A 19,786-nucleotide genomic window follows, 5' to 3' on the forward strand; every position below is an offset into this window, starting at 1 on the left:
AATAGGAGATAAAATTGAGATAACGATAAAAGGTCTACACTCTGCTTCATCACCTGCAAAGAAACGTAAAAAGAAGAACACAACCAACGGATATAGAATAAGAGACACAATAAAGTGGCACTTGTGCATGTAAAGTTTATCCAAAGCCAAATGCTCAATAGTGGTTGTGAAGAGCCAAAGACCCCTCCCCCCAGAGTGCCAAGGCAAGCTCTGAGGGACCCAAAACCCCAGATGCCCCAAGGGATCCCCAGAGCAAAGGTGCACAGGAGGGGCCAACCCAGGAAAGGCAACGCCCCACCAAGGGAAAAGGAGAGATCCGAGGAGATCCCCCAGCTGCAGGAATTTCGGAGGCCCCAGGAGCCCCGGGAAGGAGCCCGCGGACTCCGCCGGAAGCCAGCCACCCCGAAGTGGAACCGGCCATGGGCACCGGGGAACTGACGCCCCAGCCCTGTGGCAGGAGCCACAGGGCTGGGGCCGCATGGCCAGGCCCCAGACAGCAGCCACCAGGAACAAGCCAGCACCTGCCCAGGCATCTACCCACAAACACCGAGCACCACCGGTGCACCGGCGAGCCCAGGCGCCAGCCAGCAGAGAAAGGGCAGGACAGGGGCAATGGGCTCCGCACTTAGCGGAGACTTGAGATGTTCTTGGGAGAGGGAGCAATTCTGGCCAACTGCTCACCATTACCATGTGTCACTGTGTTATTGCAGTATGAATTCTATAATTAGTTGTAGGCTAAGGGTTATGATGCAGAGTTTGCAGCTAAGTGGACCTGGATGCAGTGTAAACTGGGGGTGATGGAGCAAAAACTTTCCAGGCAAACCTCAGCAGATAACATGAATGCCACTCAGTGTCAACATGGTCAAAGTACCTGTGTGGCACCATGGAGGGAACTAAGGGTCGCTTAACCTGTCTGTTCACTTTGGAGACCTGTTATACCTCACAAAGCCTGATTCAGTTCAGCAGATCTAATCTATATTGGAAATATGCTTGATTATGATCAACAGGATGTAATTCCAGAATCTGCCACTGGGGTGCAGAGTCACAAATGTAGAAACAGGTGCAACTTGTCTTTTTAAAAGGACAGACGTTTATTCCGTCTGCTTTCAGATCCACAAACTGTTTCACCTTCAGACTGCAAACCTATGAAAAATGGGGAACCTTTTTTCATTTTTCAGGTAAGATTAAACTAAACTACTGTATATTTTCTCAAAATTGAAATAATGAATGCATTTTGGACAGATATGCTAATCAGGTTGTGCACACATTTGGTGTTAGACTTTAACAGAATTATTTTCTAAATATGTTATTGTATACTTTTTCAGAGTTACTTTTGTTTTGTTTGTTATGAATTATAACCTTTATTACATATTTTTCATTAATTACCTGATTTTTGTTTTTATTCTAGCAATAAAGTTTGTTAAAACATGCATAAAACATATGTTTGTATTGTACTGTTACTGAAAATACAACCAATGACTTAATTGATTAGTTCTTCTATTTTACAGGAGATCAAGTACTGCTCAACAAGGAGGAGATGGGTATGCACTTTATTACATTTAAACACTTTCAGACCACCATTAGAACCCTTTTTCAAAAAGCTGAATTAAGTTATAATCTGGTCTCTGTTTCCTCTCAAAACCAGCTCAGGGTAGAATGATCCCATCTTAACCTGCATCTTTTGTATGTGATGCATTATCAGTCAGTGACAGGAACCCTGCATCAACCCTGCAGCAACCTCAACTCAACATCTTAGTATTTGTACTGATCCTCAAAAAAAAAAGAACTTTAACAATTCCTGTTCTTTGCTATGAACAGAAAATTCCCATCAGAAAAAAAGTCATTCAGAAGAAGTCCTTATCCAACACACTTTCTTCTTTTATCCTTTCACTGATCAGGACGTTCCTGTAATATTTTAATGTGATATTGATCAGCAACTTTTTGAGGAATTTGGTTTTAGATTTTTAGATTTTAGCCTTTTCACCAGGTCTAGTCCTTCCAATTTCCTAGAAGAACCTTTGTTTTTTATTAGCACCTCTCTGACCGAAGAACCATTAAGGCAGAAAAGCTAGGCATGAGACAGTGATCTGTTAACACAGGACAGAGGATTTAATCCAGTACTTTTTACAAAAGTAAAGACATGAGCAAGTATAAATATTAAAAACCCAAAGTGAAGGATTCTTAGTCATGTATTTTAACTAAAAAAAAAAAAGAGACATAATCATCCTTACGTGAAACAGTTTAATACCATTTGCTCAGTTCCTTTAAGCCTACAGTAAAAAGATTTTTTAGAGATCTTCTCCCTCTAGGGGTCAGGAGTACTTCTGTTTTACACAGGTACTTTGTTGATTTTTTTTTTTACTTGGATCTGTTTTTGCAAGTTGTAACATTTACACTTGGCATGTGTGTAGTTTTGCATTATTTATGTATTTGCACTGGGTTTTATGTTTGCCGGGTGTTTCCACTTTGCTCTTCTCTATTTTCTGTAATTACAGCATGTCTCCTTTGCGTGTGTTTTGTGAGTTTGTGTTAGTTTCATATTTGTGTTTGCAGGACATTTCGCTATAATATATCCTCATAGACAAGATAATTTTCATTATGATTTAATTGTATAAATATTGATGCATAAAAATCTTTCTCCCAGTGTGTTTTTCTTAAACACACTGAACAAATTAAGACAGCTGCCTTGATAATTTAACAGACCAAATGAGTAAAACAACCAAACAGTAGATCAACTTTGCATGTGTAATGATACTGCACATTTGTTTAAACATGAAAATGTTCATGAGATCAGACTCGGTACCCAAAACGAACAGTCTGATTGAAGAAAATGGACGTAGTATTTTTAGAAACATTGGGAACTTGAGTGCAAACACATCATGCCAGTTCACAAAGTGTTGCTCCACAGTCTGATGAATCACTTGATACAAACACATACTGTACTGTGATACAATGCCTCTAAGTGATGCATTTCAAACTCCTAACCTGTCCATTGCATTTGCTATACTTGCTCTGTTGTTGTTGACTTTTGCTCAGTGTTATCCCTGACTGTCAGATGATTGGGTTCAAATGCAATGATTACTTAAATCAGGGGTGCTCAAGTCCAGTCCTCAAGAGCTACTATCCTGCAAGTATTTCATGCAACCATTTTAAACACACCTGAATCAAATGAGTGGTTCGTTACCATGCCTCTGATGAGCTAAATGGGGGGATTGAGGCTTTAGATTCAGGTGTGCTAGAGAAGAGATGCATATAAAAGTTACAGGATGGTAGCTCTTGAGGACTGGACTTGGGCACCCCTGACTTAAATATTACTTTTGAGTGTTATCCAAATGGGTCCATATCAAACCATAGTGCACAAAACCATTTGACAGCTTTTGTCAGACGGTATAAACATGGGTAACATAACCAAGTTTCACTAATTATATCTTTTTTCCTACAATCATAGAAAACCTGCAGCAGATGAAGAACAAACACTTGACCCTAGGTACTGTATGCTATACTGAAAGGCAGAAGTAAGGCTTCTATAACATTACAAGCACCTCTTTAGCTTAATCACTTCCCTATTTCAAATGTATGGGTTATGTTTTAAAGCTCTCTACACCAACAACCTATTTTAATTAGCTCTATTATTTAGCCTATTAATAGCAGCAAAAAGCCAGCTAGCATGGAGATAACTTTACTGATGGCTACAAATAGCAAACTGTTCTGAATAAAAAAAAACAGTTTCTTTAACTAGCTGAAGCATGTGCATCCAGTTCCTTATGTAAAAAACATTGTACCTTTGGGTTTTAATCGTTCAGCCCAGGAAAAGCAAACATCAAATAAATAAATATTGTCCCCAAATTATTTTCATAATAATAAGTAAACATTTGAATGGACATGCAAACTGGTTAGCAAGGTGTGTGAATTTGAATGGTAAATTAGCTTCTTGAAAAAGGTTTATTATCCATCCCCATGTTTTAGCTAACAGCTCTTTCACTTGAGCATTGTTCCTGTTTATTAGCTTAGTTTATTACCAGACAGCTTTAAATTATATCTTCACAGAGTAATTAAATTGTAAGTCAGTAACAACAGTTTTTTTCTACACATCTTAAATTAAATTTTAGTGGGCCATCCACATGTCAGCGATGTGAACACCTTGAATACGAAGACAAGCAAAGGTTTGAGTTTAAATACTTTTTTTATTGAACCAAAATCCACAGAATTAATATAAACAACTGTTTGTGTGGTTGAAATAACTTTTTAAAATGTCTTTACAGATTAACTGAAATATCAAGATTAGAAAATGAACTAAAAGAAGCAAAGTAAGTAGTTATTAAGAGTATAAAAGGTGTAAAAAGTAGGGGTTCTAATAACATTTAAGTTAAGTTTTTTTGTAGCATCAGAACAGTTGTTTGCTAAAAAAATCCTTAAAAATGTTTACGTTTTTATTTGGATACCAGTTAACTTTAAACTACATATAAAGTCTTTGACAGTAGGATATGGCAGCGTTATTACAAGAGGACCGAAAAGGTCAAACACTAAACCTAACCTGCTCTGAAGATCAATTCCAAGCAACAGTATCACATTTTCACAAACTATTTTTCATCGACTTAAAAAAAGCTTAAATGTAAAGTTTTTATCATAACTGAGTTTACTATTAGTTGAAGGGCCTGCTCATTGTTTAGGGGGGGAAAAATCATATTTTCAGCTGCTCTTATCCATGCATCTTCAACAATGATGGACCTTGATCTTTGTAGAAAATGTTAACAGCTGGAGCTCTGAAAAGGTTTTCTTTAGTGATGGCATGGTGGGTGAAAACTCTAGGTGTAATCACATTTGATAGCTAATTTACTAATAGCACTGAGAAGATAAAACAGTTACAAACGCAAGAGACAAAACATACTTTTGTTTTGTCAACAGACAGGATTCGGCAATAACATAATGTAGATAAGGGCAAGCTTACCTTTCAGTTGAAAGACAAATAATGAAGCACACATATAACTAAAGAAAATGAATAGGGAGAGAGAAATTATGACAAACTTATTCAGCAGCAGTCTGCATCTTTCTAATGAACGGACATTAAGTGTTGCAGTGGAGCATATAAAAAATATATATTTAGATTTTAATTTGTGTTCATTGAGGGAAAGTATTTAGGATAATTACTTGTATTTACTCCCTATCACTGTCTGAAATATTGCATTTTTACACAGATCAGATCGGGACCAAAAAGTGAAGGAGTTGAACATGCTGAGATCGAGGTATTTAAATAAATTATTATGTTCATTCAGATTCAGTAAAACCATTCGATAGTGAAATGACACCTTTCACCTGTAGACAAACATGCTCAATGTCAAAAGTGAGAAAATATTTCAAAGTTTGTTGCTGGAGCCTATAGGTGTTTAAAACCAGATCTGTTCACAAGGGTGTAGTCAAATGTCAGTTAAGCTATTTTTACTCTCCAGGTCATATGATTTGATTTTTTAATAAATACTCTGGTTTTCCAAGTCATTGGCAGATTCCCTTAGAAATATGGTGAGAAGCTCCCCCAGAGATCGGGAGAGGGCCAAGGTACAGCTGCTTCTCCACATTGAGTAGAGTCACCTAAGGTGGTTGGACATCTTTTTCAGATGTCCCCTGGACTCCTCCCTGTGTAGGTGTTCCAGACATGTACTACTGGGTGAACGCCCACTGGACAACCAAAGATTCACTGGAGGGAGCGAGCACCTTTGGCTCCTCCCAGCAAAGCTGGAGGAGGTGTCTGGGAAAAGGAAAATCAGGGAATCTCTGCTTAGACTGCTGCCTTCTGCCACGGTCCCAGATAAAGCAGAATATGATGTGTATGAGTAATAAGGACTCAATAAGTGATGCTAAGCATGACTTTATTAAAAAATAACTGACATACCTGAAAACATCCTTTAAAACCAATTCAGAGAAGACTTTATTTTTATGACTAAATTAAGATATGATTTAAATCTATTAGGACCACTGAGAAGACCAACAAACGTGTTAGAGTACCAACTGTCATTCTTCACAAACCACGCCTCTCAGAATTTGGCAATTTTCTTTTAAACATAGTAGAACTTTCATACATATATTGTTCTAACCTTGTAAAATGTCTTCAAACCATTGATAATTTTATTATGAACTTCTGACAGTGTGGGTTCCTGTCACTGACTGATAATGTGTCCTAGCTACTTGGCAAAGGGGGATATTTCTTTGGATGGCCAGTCAACGCATGACTTTCATCCAGGAGTCTGGGATCCAGTCCCACTCTGGCCATCTGTTGTAGTGTGCCTTGCCACAAGTTAAAACCTAGGTTTCAAGAGTCTAGTGTTTTGGTAATTGCTGGGTGTGGCTGAAATGGTGGCCCTATGATTTCAATCTGCTGAATTCTATGTATTGAACTCATACATAGATCTTATTTTCTTTCCCCTGTACTATGGCAAGCCATTGCATGGTTGCTGTGCAGTCCAGATTACACGTCCCCAGGTTTTCAGAACAGAGAAATCTTTTTTATTTTTCATAACTTTTATGATCCCCTTTTACATGCTTAGCAGGTTTTTTGAATCATTCAAATTAAATTGGGCGATTAAAACACATATTTTTAGGGTTTAACAACAATCCCTTATTTTCCTAGAAATAACCAACACAAGCAGACAAGTTATTTTTCTGCAGAGAGGGGAGAAGACCTTTGACAGAGAATTTTGACTCCCTGAATGTCTACAGTCAACTCTGCTGGGACCTGTCTGTCCCCTGCCTTTATTGTCAGACTTCAAAGGAGTAACAGGAGGGGTCAGAACTTTACACATACAAAAAGGGGGTGCATGTTTATTGCTGGTGGTTATCAATCACCTGTAACATCATAACTGGATAAGACCAGGCCCTTCCTGGAAGAAGCATTTGCTTTCCTTGTTTGAACTTAAAACAACGCAGCATTCCTAGCGGGGCAAATGCCTGTAACTTAGTTCAAATAAAATGATGAGATCTACATTTTCTAACACATATGGTTTCATGGTTTGAGAAAATAATAACATATATTTATTTCTACTTTACATTGACTTTAAGTAATGAAAACATTGTCTAAGGAAACATTGTCTAAAAAGCAGACATCAAACAACTCCTAAAGACCAAAGGCCACCAGACCTGATTTAGCTTCTAATCTGATGGAAAATAGGATTATATAAAGTCATTGCAATTGCATGCAGTTGTAAAGAACTGGGCCGACAAGATGGCTCATGATTTTCAGCAACTGTGCCTATGTACAAGTAGTTGAGAACTAGAGAGACCTGTGGTCTATCTTAGCAAAGCATATGCAGCATTTGGAGGGGAATGTTCTGATTATGACACAAAGATATGTTTGTAAAGTAAAACATATCATCTTTGAATATTCTGTTAATGCCAAAATTTTTGAAATTTGGGAAATCATTGAAGCCTCTGTAAATTACTCTTTATAAAATTGAGTAAAAAACATATTTTACAATCGTTTCATTGCTGGTAAAATAAGTTTTAAATATTATGACATATATAAGTATTGTAATATTCAAGGCTGGTTAATGGGTCCAGTTTAGTTACAGTTGTTTTAAATTTTTAATCCCAGTATCCTTCACCACATAACTATTTTATTCTGAACAAAAGGTAAAAGAAAATGATTTGAAAAGTAAATTTCCAATAACTTCTGTTTCTCTGCAAAAACATTTAAAAAGGGAAATAAAGGTGGGCTCCAGCTGCCAAAAGTGTGAACACAAACAAAGGTTTGATATTTAAGCACATTTGATTAAATTAATCACTAATGGATTCAAATCTTTATTCATTTAAAAATGTTTCTGTTACAGTACGAATGAAGAAGAGGTGTTTTATGAGAAACTTAAAAAGGCAGAGTGAGTATTTCTTTGTTGTTTATCTTTCACGCAATAAAGAAAGCAAATGAGAACAAAACTCACTAAAGTAACCAGCTGTGCTCCAGCTGTTCTCTGATCAGTAAATGACTCCATCCATAGGTCTGCTCTGAAGCAGAAAGAAGAAGAACTAAGATCATTCAAACAGAGGTGGTGTAAAAACATCAAGAGCTAAAACAGCTTTAGAACATGTTCCAAATATCATTGTGAGACAAAGTCTCTAGATCTCTGTTGTATCTGTGTGAACAGAGTGGCTGCAAATGTGGCTGTGTCATTAAAGACATCAAACACTGAGAGCATGAACGACCCAGTCAGTAAAACCAGACTGACTGAGATGTACGACAACCTGAAACTGCTGCAGTGGCCTAAAACCAAAGATCAGCTGAAGTCCAGGAACGTCGGCCCAAAGGAGGCCAAGGATCTGATCCAGGTGCAATAGATTCTCAATAAGACATGACTCTGTAGTTTATTCAGCTGCTGCAGGTTCTTTGGTCTAAACTTTTATCTGATCTTTCCAGAAAACCTTTGGAGCTGCATCTGAAGAAATGAGGAAAAGGAGGCACCAGATAGAAGATGTGTTTGGACTGGCAGAGTCCACCACAGGAATGACCCCTCAGAAGGTACTGGACTGTAGATCTGATTTCTTCACTGGATCCTGAATGGAGCTAGTAGAGTTAGACCTCTTCCAATTCCCAATGGTCCCTTTGTTCCAGGTTCAAGAGTTCAGACAGCTGACAGTTCAGAACCTGCAAATGGCGCTGTTCAACAGCAGCAAAGAAGATCTTTTGAAGGTAGGTTGGATAGATGTTTAAGCTGCAAACAGGAAAAACCTCCTTTGCGGAATCTTAAAAGATTCCATTGGTAACTTTGAACATTTCCTCTACAGAATGGTTTCCATGGACATGGAGGTCCGAACTTAGAGAAGATGGAGGCGGATCTGAGGTCTCTGACCTCTGAGTGCTTCTGGTTGGGATGCTTGATGGCTCTGAACAATCCTCCACTTCAGCCTGACTGGAAGAACCACGTTCCTTCCATGGATCCTTGGGACATTTTCCCTAGAAATATTAACTTTTCACCTTCTTCAAATTAAAGGCCTTTCATCTTCCAATAGCAACAACTTTAAATCAAAAATTTTCAAAAAGAATTACTTAAATGCCTTGTTTGTTTAGCCTACCCACTTAAAGCAACTGATTTTTATTCTTTCCCTTGTTAATTATGGTGTCTTAACTTTACTGTATAAGAGCTAAGAAGGTTAGATTAAACTAATTTTATTTTTTAAAAAGTATGTTGTCTTAGGTGCAAGGGTTTTAAGAGGAGTCTCTCAGAAAACTAGATCAAAAAGTAAAGTTTGACTCAATTTTCAATTCCCAATTTTCAAATTTCCACCTCTCTGAAGTGGAAAATAACAAACTGTCCAAAAATAATGCATATTACTGTGAATTTATAAAGTAAAAAAATGTACCTTAAGCTTTCAGGAGTATGTTTTAGATTCAATGTATTCTTCAAGAACAAGAAAGTTGAAATAAATGGTACATTTTTCAAACTTTCATGTCATGCTGACTAATATGTTCTTTAAAAAATATTTTAGAGATCCTAGAATCTAGATCATAGACTTAACTTGGTATTGCCAACTAAAACTATACATGGCTATGAGGAAACCAAACTTTAATCTTGGTACTTACATTTCAACTAATGAGAAAGGTCTATGGAGGCAAACATTTTTTTTTCCCTCCCAGTTACGTCCAAAAAACAACATGGTGATCAACTATGTGCTTTTACTCTGCAAAACCAGTCACACATCTCAGAATTACCAACTATGTTTCAAATTTTAAGTCAGAGAAAATGAGAGTTTATATTCATTCATATTAGATCACAGCAGCAAAAAACCTGAAAGCAAAGAGCATGTGTCCATAAGGGAACAGAAGAATCTGATCAGGTATGACAGAAACTGTCATTTTATCCGGAGTCTGATCAACCTTATCAAAGGGTTCCACTGGATGTGGACAGCAGCAACCCTAGTCAGACAGTTTCACAGGGCATGCCGCAGCACGTTTTTGAGGTGTCCCAGATACGTCCAGTTGCTCTACTGTTGCCCCCTCTATTCAATTTCAGTCTAAAGCTGAGCGGATCATTCAAGGAGGAAGTCAGTGAATAATAAGCAAAGTAGAACTGGTCGAGTTTAAAAGTAAAAGACCACATGAGCAAACATTGGACAATATTTTCTTATTCTTTATGTTTAAAAAATTATGTTCATGCAGTTAATCCACAACCATAATAAATATGAGCACAGAAATAAAACAACTGAAAAAGCAAAATATTTGAACTCACGTAGAAAAAAATTTAATGTGTGAAATTTTTTCCAAATCCTTGGAAACAATTTAAGGTGATTAGAAAAAAAGCAGGAGATCATGAGATGTTTGTCGCACCACTTTACTGACTTGCCCATTCAAAGTGCATCCATGCACATTGTGTTTCACTTTCGTCTAATAAATGCTCCTCTTGGAATAGGCTGCCTTGGCAAAGGCCATAGTGGGTCTGCAACACATTGCTTTCGCACAACTTCAGCCAAAATTTCTCCACTGTGAGATCAATAAATTCTATTTTATCGTTTCTTATCTGAACTTATCTCATCTCTTATGGTAGTTATCATTAACAGTGTTGGGCACGTTACTTTGAAAAAGTAATTAGTTATAGTTACTAGTTACTTCTCCCAAAAAGTGACTGAGTTACTAACTGAGTTACTCCACAATTAAAGTAAGTAGTTACTAGTAAAAGTAACTATTGCGTTACTTTTGCGTTTCTCGCCCCCGTAACCCTCACCACCCAGCCCCCACCTTCTCGCCGTGTGTTTCTAAAGCCATCTGAATAGAGAGGACGACAAAGACAAGAACCTGCAGAGTTTTGCATTTATTGCAACTCAACGTAAATGGCATCAGGGGGGAATGCGATGTGAAGTTTTTTAACAGGGCGTTCAGATCTGCTGAGTATATGAAATTAATAACTGGGGATGTCTAATTCTGAAATCCTGTGTGTTTGGGTTGTTATAGATACTGCAACATCTATCTATCCATCTATCTATCTAGATGTATAATCTGTGTGTGACATAAAATATGGATCCCTGCCATCAAATAATGTTTAAAATACAAAATACGCCGTTAGTCCCATCACTGATCATTAAGGGCCACAATATCTTTATAACCACAGTAAGAACATTCCCTCCTAATGTTCCCATTTGCAAAGTCTTCCAGCAGCAAGGGCACGTCCAGTCGGGTGGTCCAAGGGGAACGGGCTACCCCAGCAATCCACACCATGTGCCCCCGAAAAGCTAAGACGACCAAATTTGATATGAAATCAAATGTAAATTGACATTGCCACTGACTGTGCTGTGTTCATAGATCCTGCTATTAGAAACTTTCCTGGTTTACATAATATTCGCTGATTAATTAGAGTTTAATTGAAATGGGGGTATATAAAACTGCAGAACAACCCTGGAAAACCAGTCCTGGACAAGTTTGAACAATAGTCAAGGTTTTGTTTGTTTCTGTCAGAACCAGCTAGTAAGCACAGTAAAACAGAATAGCAAGAATGAAAATAATCTCAAAATATTCAGAAATTATTTGCTAAAAAGTGTAAAAGACAGGAAGCAAAGAAAATTGTCAAGGAGAGGTGGACTGAGCAGCAGTTGCCAGTTGGTTTGGCAAATCGTGGTATGTGAGCATGAGAATAGAAAAAAATAAGGCAGGGATTTTTCTACTCTACATACATATGTGGTGTCAACTAGGGGTGTAAATCACACCCATCATGGCGATTCGATTCAGTATCGATTTACTGACCCAAGGATTCGATTATTTTTCGATACTCAAGAATACGCCACGATATGATTCAATTCGATAAATTGGTTCTTTTTTTTTTTTTTTTGCTTTTTTTTTTTACACCTTACATGCTAGAAAATGTTTCAAAATTGAAATAAATCAATGAAAGCTGTAATATCGTTATGCATTTTGTTTTAAAAAACAACAGCAAATAACAGAAGTACAAAAGTTGCACTCCACCTATTCCTATTAAAACCTCATTCACTGAAAAATAATAATTCCCCTGCGTTATAGATTCTGAAAGGCTTTGCATCAAAAAATACTGCACATAATCAGTGCAATGAGTGCAATGCAATACCTCGGCTCCAGACGTCCCCGCCCCCTCCACAGATGCTCCACCGCACCTCTCCCAAATTGTAGCTGACCGCAAACAGTGCCGCAGCAGGACGCCGGCTTGTTTTGTTTTTATGACCGAAATTGCGGAAAACAACTCGTGAAGTTTAACCTCTAGAATAGCAAGGTGCGCGAGAACGCTGGAACCCTTTTTCCACCTGGATCCCCACTCTTTTTGGCCCTCATGTCCCTCCGTCGTCGGACTAAAATCGCCTCCACTTCCTCACCGCCTCGGCCGTATCTAGACCCAAAGTGTAGCACAGACCACGCTTCAATATTGAGCATAAATCAAAAATGTCTGTGTCAAGCTTACTGCAACACACTGCTGCAGGAGAATAACCAGGGAGCGAGGTAGGAGGGCAAAATATGTTTAGCGCCAACGCAGCACGGGAGGGAGAATTACGCCCAGGAGCAAATGGCTAAAAATAGACCGGGAGGAAAAAAAAAACACGAATTGATACTCTTGCGGACATGTCGATGCATCGGATCGTCGGCTGTTGGATCCATACAAAACAATTATTATTTACACCCCCTAGTGTCAACCTATAAGGATGTATCAAAAACAGAAGACAATATTCATAATCTGGAATGCAGATATCAATCTTAATTATTTTAAATAAAAATAAAATATGACACTGGCCATATATTTGCAATAAGAAATAGTCTTTTTTTCGTAAGGGAGGATGCCACTGCTTATCGGTATGTCAATAACCAACCTTGCTTGTTCTTTATAATTGCAGGAGGCTGCAGTCCTCACGCAACAAGAACAGTTTTTTCCCATCTGCTACCAGCTTAATCAATAAGGCCCAGAGACCCCCTTGACACTGACATTGCCTCTCTCCCTCTGCCTTTTTTGTATGCAGTATATTGTTTGCTTTATGTTGTATATAGCTATAGATTCTGTATTCTGTATATATATCAAATTTGTCTGCACCATCAACACCAAGTCAAACCAATCTTAAGTGCAAACCTACTTGGAAACAAACTTTATTTTGATGGAATTACTAAAAGGGGAACTGTGGCCCCTCCTTTGCCCCCCACCTTAGATAAACCCCAGTTTGACGATATTTCATTTCAAATAACATGATAACCTGATTTAGCTGGGGACATTCATAATGATGTGTTTGTTACACATTTTGGTACCTTGATGACAGAGAGAGGGGGCCAATATAAAAAACAGATATTTGATTTGCTCCAGGTGGATCATCTAAAAAAGCAGTCCTTCTAATTGTCAATCATTCTGGTGATATGTTTACGTAGATGGATTTTGAAACACCTAGCTGGTGCAGCTTGAACACATCGTCAGTGAAGTACCCAGGGCCATACGTTGTTTCGGGTCTTTGATCTTCAGACACCCTCGTCTGGGAAACCCAACTGCTGCTAGCCATGCCTTTAGCTTTACATGGGCTGCCTCCACTGCTGCTTTGTCCTTCAGGATGCTATCGAAGATCTTCCCTAAGCTCTTCACAGGCTTCTCTGACACTGCCGGAATTGGGACTCCATCCACATAGAAACGGTATTTGTCCTCCACTTTCCCATTCCTCAGGACAAGGCATCTGGACGTGGCTGACTTAAACATCATCCTTGCCCATGCCATGATCCTTTCCAGACCATGGAGGAGCCACCGGCATCCAGTCACTGATGTCGATGTGACAGTCAGGTCATCTCTGTAGGCCCTAATTGGTCCAGAATGCCGGATCTGGACAAGGGGCCCCTGCATTCTACTTCTGCAGCCTTGACCAGCATGTTCATCGCTAGGGCAAACAACACCACTGACATTGTGCAACTAGTGATAATGCCCTTCTCTAGGCAGTGCCATGCAGATGTTGTTGTTCCAGAGGTGAATCTCAAGCTGAAACTACTGTAGTAGTCCCATATGAGTTCAGTGATCTTCTCAGGGACGTGGTATGTTGTCAGAGCTTTTGACACAAGCTTGTGTGGAATAGATCCTTAGGCATTTGCGAGGTCTCCTCGCCTCCCGGATCAGCTGGGTGATCACTTCTGCCTCTGTTTGAACACAATTTACATTCAATCTTTTAATGTTATCTGTAGTGTGTGGCTGTGGGTTTTAATAGAAATTTTTTTAGAAAGACAAGGAAATAGGAGACAAGACTTTCAGGTTAAACTAGTTTTAACCAAAATCAGGTGACTATAACCAGTAGAAAACGCAACCACCTGAGGACCGTAACTAATTTTTTTTCTTCTTATATTATTAGTGAAGAAGCAAATATTTTCTATTAACAATTTTGTTTCTGATCAGATCTAAACTAAAACACTTTTCTTTAAGAAAAGTTTAGTATTTTGTTAATTAAGTTAAAAATATTTATTATTAATCATTTTGGAGAAATTACATGTTGAAAATTATTTATGCTGTTCTTAATAAATAATTAAAATATTTATTAGCAATACAGCACTGCACTCCATAGCTGTCCTGTTTTCTGCATATTTCCATACTTACTTATTTACTTTTTATCTTCAGTAATGAGTGAAGGTAATTTTCAACAATTTAATCTTTTGCTTCATACGTATTCCAGGCCAAAATAATAGTATCACTTTTACTTAGAAGTTATATGTCGATGAAATAATTGTTACTTGAAACGTATACCACGGGTATCAATTAGAGATGCAGTGATCCCTTTTTTTCCGATCAAATTTGATACCGATACCTGGGATGGGTGTATCAATTGATATCTGATAGTTATCTGATTCAACTATTGAATGAATAAACCATTTATCTTTGACAACTTTTCCCTTAATATAATAATTTTCTCAAAACAGGTAACAAATAAACACAGATATAAATATACTTTATATTATTTATTAACAAATAGATAGCAATAAAGAAGAAATATCAGTTCCATGTAAATGTACTGCATCAGATTAATATTATGTTATCAAGCTAATTAGTCAACTTTGGAGCAGATATCAGATCGATGTATCTCTAGTATCAGTAGTCCCACATAAAATGTCAAAAGAGAGCATATTTTACAGTGCAATTGAGTTTTTAATGTCTCGTGGGAAAATGTCCCAAGAATCCATGGAAGTAACGTGGTTCTTCCAATCAGGCTGAAGTGGAGGATTATTCAGACCCATCAAACATCCCAACCAGAAGCACTCAGAGGTCAGAGATCTCAGATCCGCCTCCACCTCCTGTGAGTTTTGACCTCCGTGTCCAGGGAAGCAAGTCTGACAAAAGAAGAAAAATTACAGTTTAACTTGATCAGTAGTTGTTAGCTGTTAGGTTTACAAAGCTGAAACATCTGTCATGCCTTTAGAAGATCTTCTTTGCTGCTGTGGAACAGCGCCACCTTTAGGTTCTGAACTGTCAGCTGTCTGAACTCTTGAACCTGGAACAAAGGGACCATTGGGGATTGGAAGAGGTCTAACTCTACTAGCTCCATTCATGATCCAGTGAAGACACCAGATCTACAGTCCAGTACCTTTTGAGTCATTCCTGTGGTGGACTCTGCCAGTCGAAACACCTCCTCTATCTGGTCCCTTTTTCTCCTCATTTCTTCAGATGCAGCTCCAAAGGTTTTCTGGAAAAATCAGATAAAAGTTTAGACCAAAGAACCTGCAGCAGCTGAATAAACTACAGAGTCATGTATTTCTGAGAATCTATTGCACCTGGATCAGATCCTTGGCCTCCTTTGGGCCGACGTTCCTGGACTTCAGCTGATCTTTCGTTTTAGGCCACTGCAGCAGTTTCAGGTTGTCGTACATCTCAGTCAGTCTGGTTTTACTGACTGGGTCGTTCATGCTCTCAGTGTTTGATGTCTTTAATGACACAGCCACATTTGCAGCCACTCTGTTCACACAGAGAGAACAGAGATCTAGAGACTTTGTCTCACAATGATATTTGGAACATGTTCTAAAGCTGTTTTAGCTATTGATGTTTTTACACCACCTCTGTTTGAATGATCTTAGTTCTTCTTCTTTCTTCTTCAGAGCAGACCTATGGATGGAGTCATTTACTGATCAGATAACAGCTGGAGCACAGCAAGTTACTTTAGTGAGTTTTGTTCTCATTTGCTGTCTTTATTGTGTTTCACCACAGAGAAATACTCACCTGGCCTCATTCAACTTCTGCCTGTAAAAAGCCTCCATCTCAGCCAAACTGTAATCCAAACAATTCTGGTTAATTTTGATTCAAGGATTCATTGATATTGATCAAGTCAAATGTGCTCAAAAAACCAGACCTTTGTTGTTGTTCACATTGATGGCAGCTAGATTCCATCTTCATTTCTGTTTTCAATCTTTTGCTGAGAGACAACAGTTATCACAAATTTTCCTTGGTTCAGGATGAACTTGTAATCTTTCTCTCTGGATACTGGGACTACATAAAGCTAACATAATTTATAACAATTTATATCCAATAACTATAAACAATCTTATAGGATGGGATGCATCAAGCCTTTTTCTCTGCTATCACATTTCATTTATCTCAAAGCTATCAAAATATGGACATCTTCTACTTTACCAGGATGGTTTCAGTATGTCTATATTAATAAAAGCTCTTAAAGGGATAGTTCGGGATTTTTGACATGAATCTGTATGGCATCCCCATCACCAGTGTCATGCAATCACACTGACTTACCCCTGGCAGCATCCTGTGAGCAGAGTTCTCGTCCAGCTTTGGTCAAGCCGAAAGTAGTCCGGCAGGTTTGCTAGACCCAGCGAAATAAAACGTTTCTCTTCCCAAAACATTATGTGTTCAAAAGAGTGATATTTTTGCAACTCGTTATCACTTGGTCCTATTTTCTCTCTGTTCGTATCAGTGCGCGCCGTCATTCTGACAGCGAGCTCAACTTTTCCAGCTCATTTCAGTGCTTTCAGTGATGCAGACAGCAGCTGCTGCAACTCCGACATCCTCATCAATGGAAAGGTTCTGTATCTCGGGCATTACTAAATCCCACTCGTAGCAACAGTAGCATTCCACCTCTGTCTGCATTAATTCGCACTTGAAACAAGTGCACCATGATTTGTCGGCCACCCTGGATATCGCAGCTCCAGCTGTGGGTCCTGCGGCTCCGGCTTCAGCTTCCATCACTTCTCTGTCCACCCTCTCTCTTTCTGCCCGATCTAACTCCATTTGTCGAAGTTCATCGTCAGTGTACTCGGGTTCATAAAGATATCCCTTTGGCTCTAAGTGGAAGTCGATGTTTTCCTCGTCGCTCTCGTAGTCAGACATCTTCCCCAGTAGTAAACAATCGCGAATCAAACAGGTAGGCCCTAGCTGTCAGGTCATGGTGTCGCGCGCACTGATACGAACAGAGAGAAAATAGGACCAAGTGATAACGACGTGTGACTTTTTCCACTACAATGTTTTTGGGATGCAAAAATATCACTCTTTTGAACACAATATGTTTTGGGAAGAGAAACGTTTTATTTCGCTGGGTCTAGCAAACCTGCCGGACTACTTTCGGCTTGACCAAAGCTGGACGAGAACTCTGCTCACAGGATGCTGCCAGGGGTAAGTCAGTGTGATTGCATGACACTGGTGATGGGGATGCCATACAGATTCATGTCAAAAATCCCGAACTATCCCTTTAAGACCAGTTATGGTGAAGTTAAAACTTATACTCCTTACAAAAACAATACATTGATTGCTGTCTGAATATAGTTCAACCTGTCATTCCATTAAAAAACATATTAGATGTCTGATTTACTGATTAAATTAAACAAGATTTTGCAATTTAGATTTTGTTTCATTAACGATAACCAGGTGTGTAATGACATTTGCAAAAATGGTTTTAGATCAATTTTACCATTTCTTTTCTTCTAAAACTAATGCTTCAACTCAGCAACTAAGATCATGACAAGTTTATGAATGTTTTATTACCAAATGAATGTAATGTTTTCATATTGAAAAGTGTATTAAAGACATATTTAAGTATATTTACCTTTGTGTCACTGTACCATGAGCTGCGTATGATGGGCTGTGAGAACACAGATTCAATTTCACTTTTTTATTTTTAAAAACCAACTGTAATAAATTTTAGTATTTAACCTCCCTCAGGCTTCCAACAGAACTTTCTCAAATCTGTTACATATGGTCACTTAATGTATTTTAATTTGAAAAATTTCATCAACAAGAAGTAAATCTACACCTTACCTTTCCGGATGCAAACGTTTCCTAGACATCTTCGTCTTTGCTTGATCAGTTTGTAAAAGATTAAGATATATATTTTATAACCAGCTTCAAAACAGGTTTTTCTACTAAATATAAATTGCGATATAAACTGCAAAGATTTTTAACTGAAAGTACTAGTTTTGTATAGTTAATATTCAGAAAAGAGAATAAAAACGATGTTACTTACAGATGAAAAATGTTTTCTGTTTTTGTCTCGCTAAGATCTTTTTGTCACTCTGGGAGTAAACTTGTTATCCAGAAACTTGTTATAGAACTTGTAGAGAGGAAATGACTGCTGCTTGCTGGATTGTTTTAGTTTTACTTTCACATTAACCAACAGAACCTGTTTGTCAAGCAGTATCTTATGCTTTAAATGTCAAAAGAAATCACCTGTTTTCATTGAATTTAATTGAAAACCAGCTTTAACTGATGGAACTGTTGTGATTCTTGCTTTTTGTTATAAAAGCATAACTTGATTTTCCTAAACCTTCACAGTTTAAAGCGAAGCATCTCCTAGCTCACGCATATTATGTGGTTGGATCGACAGGTACATGTCAAGAAGCCTTTCATTTAAATGTTTTTCTTTTACAAAATCCACATGTTGTGTTTTACCATTTAAAAACTGGCTTGCCTGATATCTTACTGTAGTACAAGACAATCACACATCACACAATAACCATAAAAATATTTTTAGAATTGAATAGAAAGCTTTTTTTTATTCATTTTATTGATGTTTCCAGTTATATAATTTTAAGACAGAACACCTGTCATTTTGCAGAAGTAAAGGAATACAATTACCCTTTGAAATATAAACAGAGGGTGAAAGTAATGATTTAAATGTGCTTCTGTCACTGGGATTTAGTAGCGTTCCTTAATATTTGTTGATTTTTCAGGAAGAGTAAATTTTATGTCTTTTCTTCTGTTAGATTTACAGTATATTGAGTAAAATAGAGGGTAAGTGCATCTGCAATCAAGCAATAGATATTTAGTTGCATTTCCCACTAAAGCTGTGGACCAAAAATCTTTCCTACTTCGTTGTTCTATCTTCCTATACGTTTACTACATTTTTACAGTGGAAATACAAAAAATAATCAGGGTCTGAAAGAAAGCAGGCTTCATACCCTGCACCTCACAGATAGATCATTCATCCAATATGGATAGGGAATACTTTGCGCTGTTATAGACAGATATCTCTTTGTTTAACACCTGATTCTGATCCCAACACTCTTTTAATATAAATGTGACAAAGTGGATGAAGAATTATGACTTTTCTGAAGAGATATACTACAAATTTTATTTTTAATCATTCATCTATTATCTTTTACCTACAGTATCTCCAGCAGTATTTGGGTGAAAGGTGTGGTACAGGACAGGTCACAAGCTCCTGGCAGGGCAATACAGAGTAACACAACCATGCACCCATGTTCTGTTTTTGGTGTTGGAGGAATCTGGAGTACCTGGAGAAAACCTGCACATAACTATGAGGACATGAAAAGTTCATGTTAAAGTCCCTGGGCTGTGATTCAAATTTAGGACCTCTTGTTGCAAGGCACAGTGCAACTAACTGC

General features: G+C 38.0%; 1 protein-coding gene across 2 annotated transcripts; it reads right to left on the minus strand.

Moving 5' to 3' along the window:
* Nucleotides 1-14,899: 14,899 nt before the first annotated feature.
* LOC119786406 lies at nucleotides 14,900-18,518 on the minus strand. 2 transcript variants are annotated; one of them, XM_038289726.1, is made up of 10 exons: nucleotides 18,406-18,503; nucleotides 18,201-18,246; nucleotides 17,989-18,024; nucleotides 16,285-16,347; nucleotides 16,155-16,202; nucleotides 15,993-16,040; nucleotides 15,713-15,893; nucleotides 15,526-15,624; nucleotides 15,355-15,432; nucleotides 14,900-15,271 (listed from the first exon to the last, which is right to left on the minus strand). In XM_038289726.1, exons 2-10 carry the CDS (start codon nucleotides 18,227-18,229, stop codon nucleotides 15,071-15,073), a joined length of 783 nt encoding a protein of 260 aa, XP_038145654.1. In that variant the 5' UTR covers nucleotides 18,230-18,246; nucleotides 18,406-18,503; the 3' UTR covers nucleotides 14,900-15,070. The 2 variants fall into 2 exon arrangements, with proteins under 2 accessions (XP_038145654.1, XP_038145653.1); XM_038289725.1 differs by having other exon boundaries at nucleotides 14,901-15,271; nucleotides 18,201-18,240; nucleotides 18,406-18,518.
* Nucleotides 18,519-19,786: the final 1,268 nt, after the last annotated feature.

Source organism: Cyprinodon tularosa, unplaced genomic scaffold (assembly GCF_016077235.1).
Source record: "Cyprinodon tularosa strain WSP-4 unplaced genomic scaffold, ASM1607723v1 ctg270, whole genome shotgun sequence".
NCBI classification, from domain to species: Eukaryota; Metazoa; Chordata; class Actinopteri; order Cyprinodontiformes; family Cyprinodontidae; genus Cyprinodon; species Cyprinodon tularosa.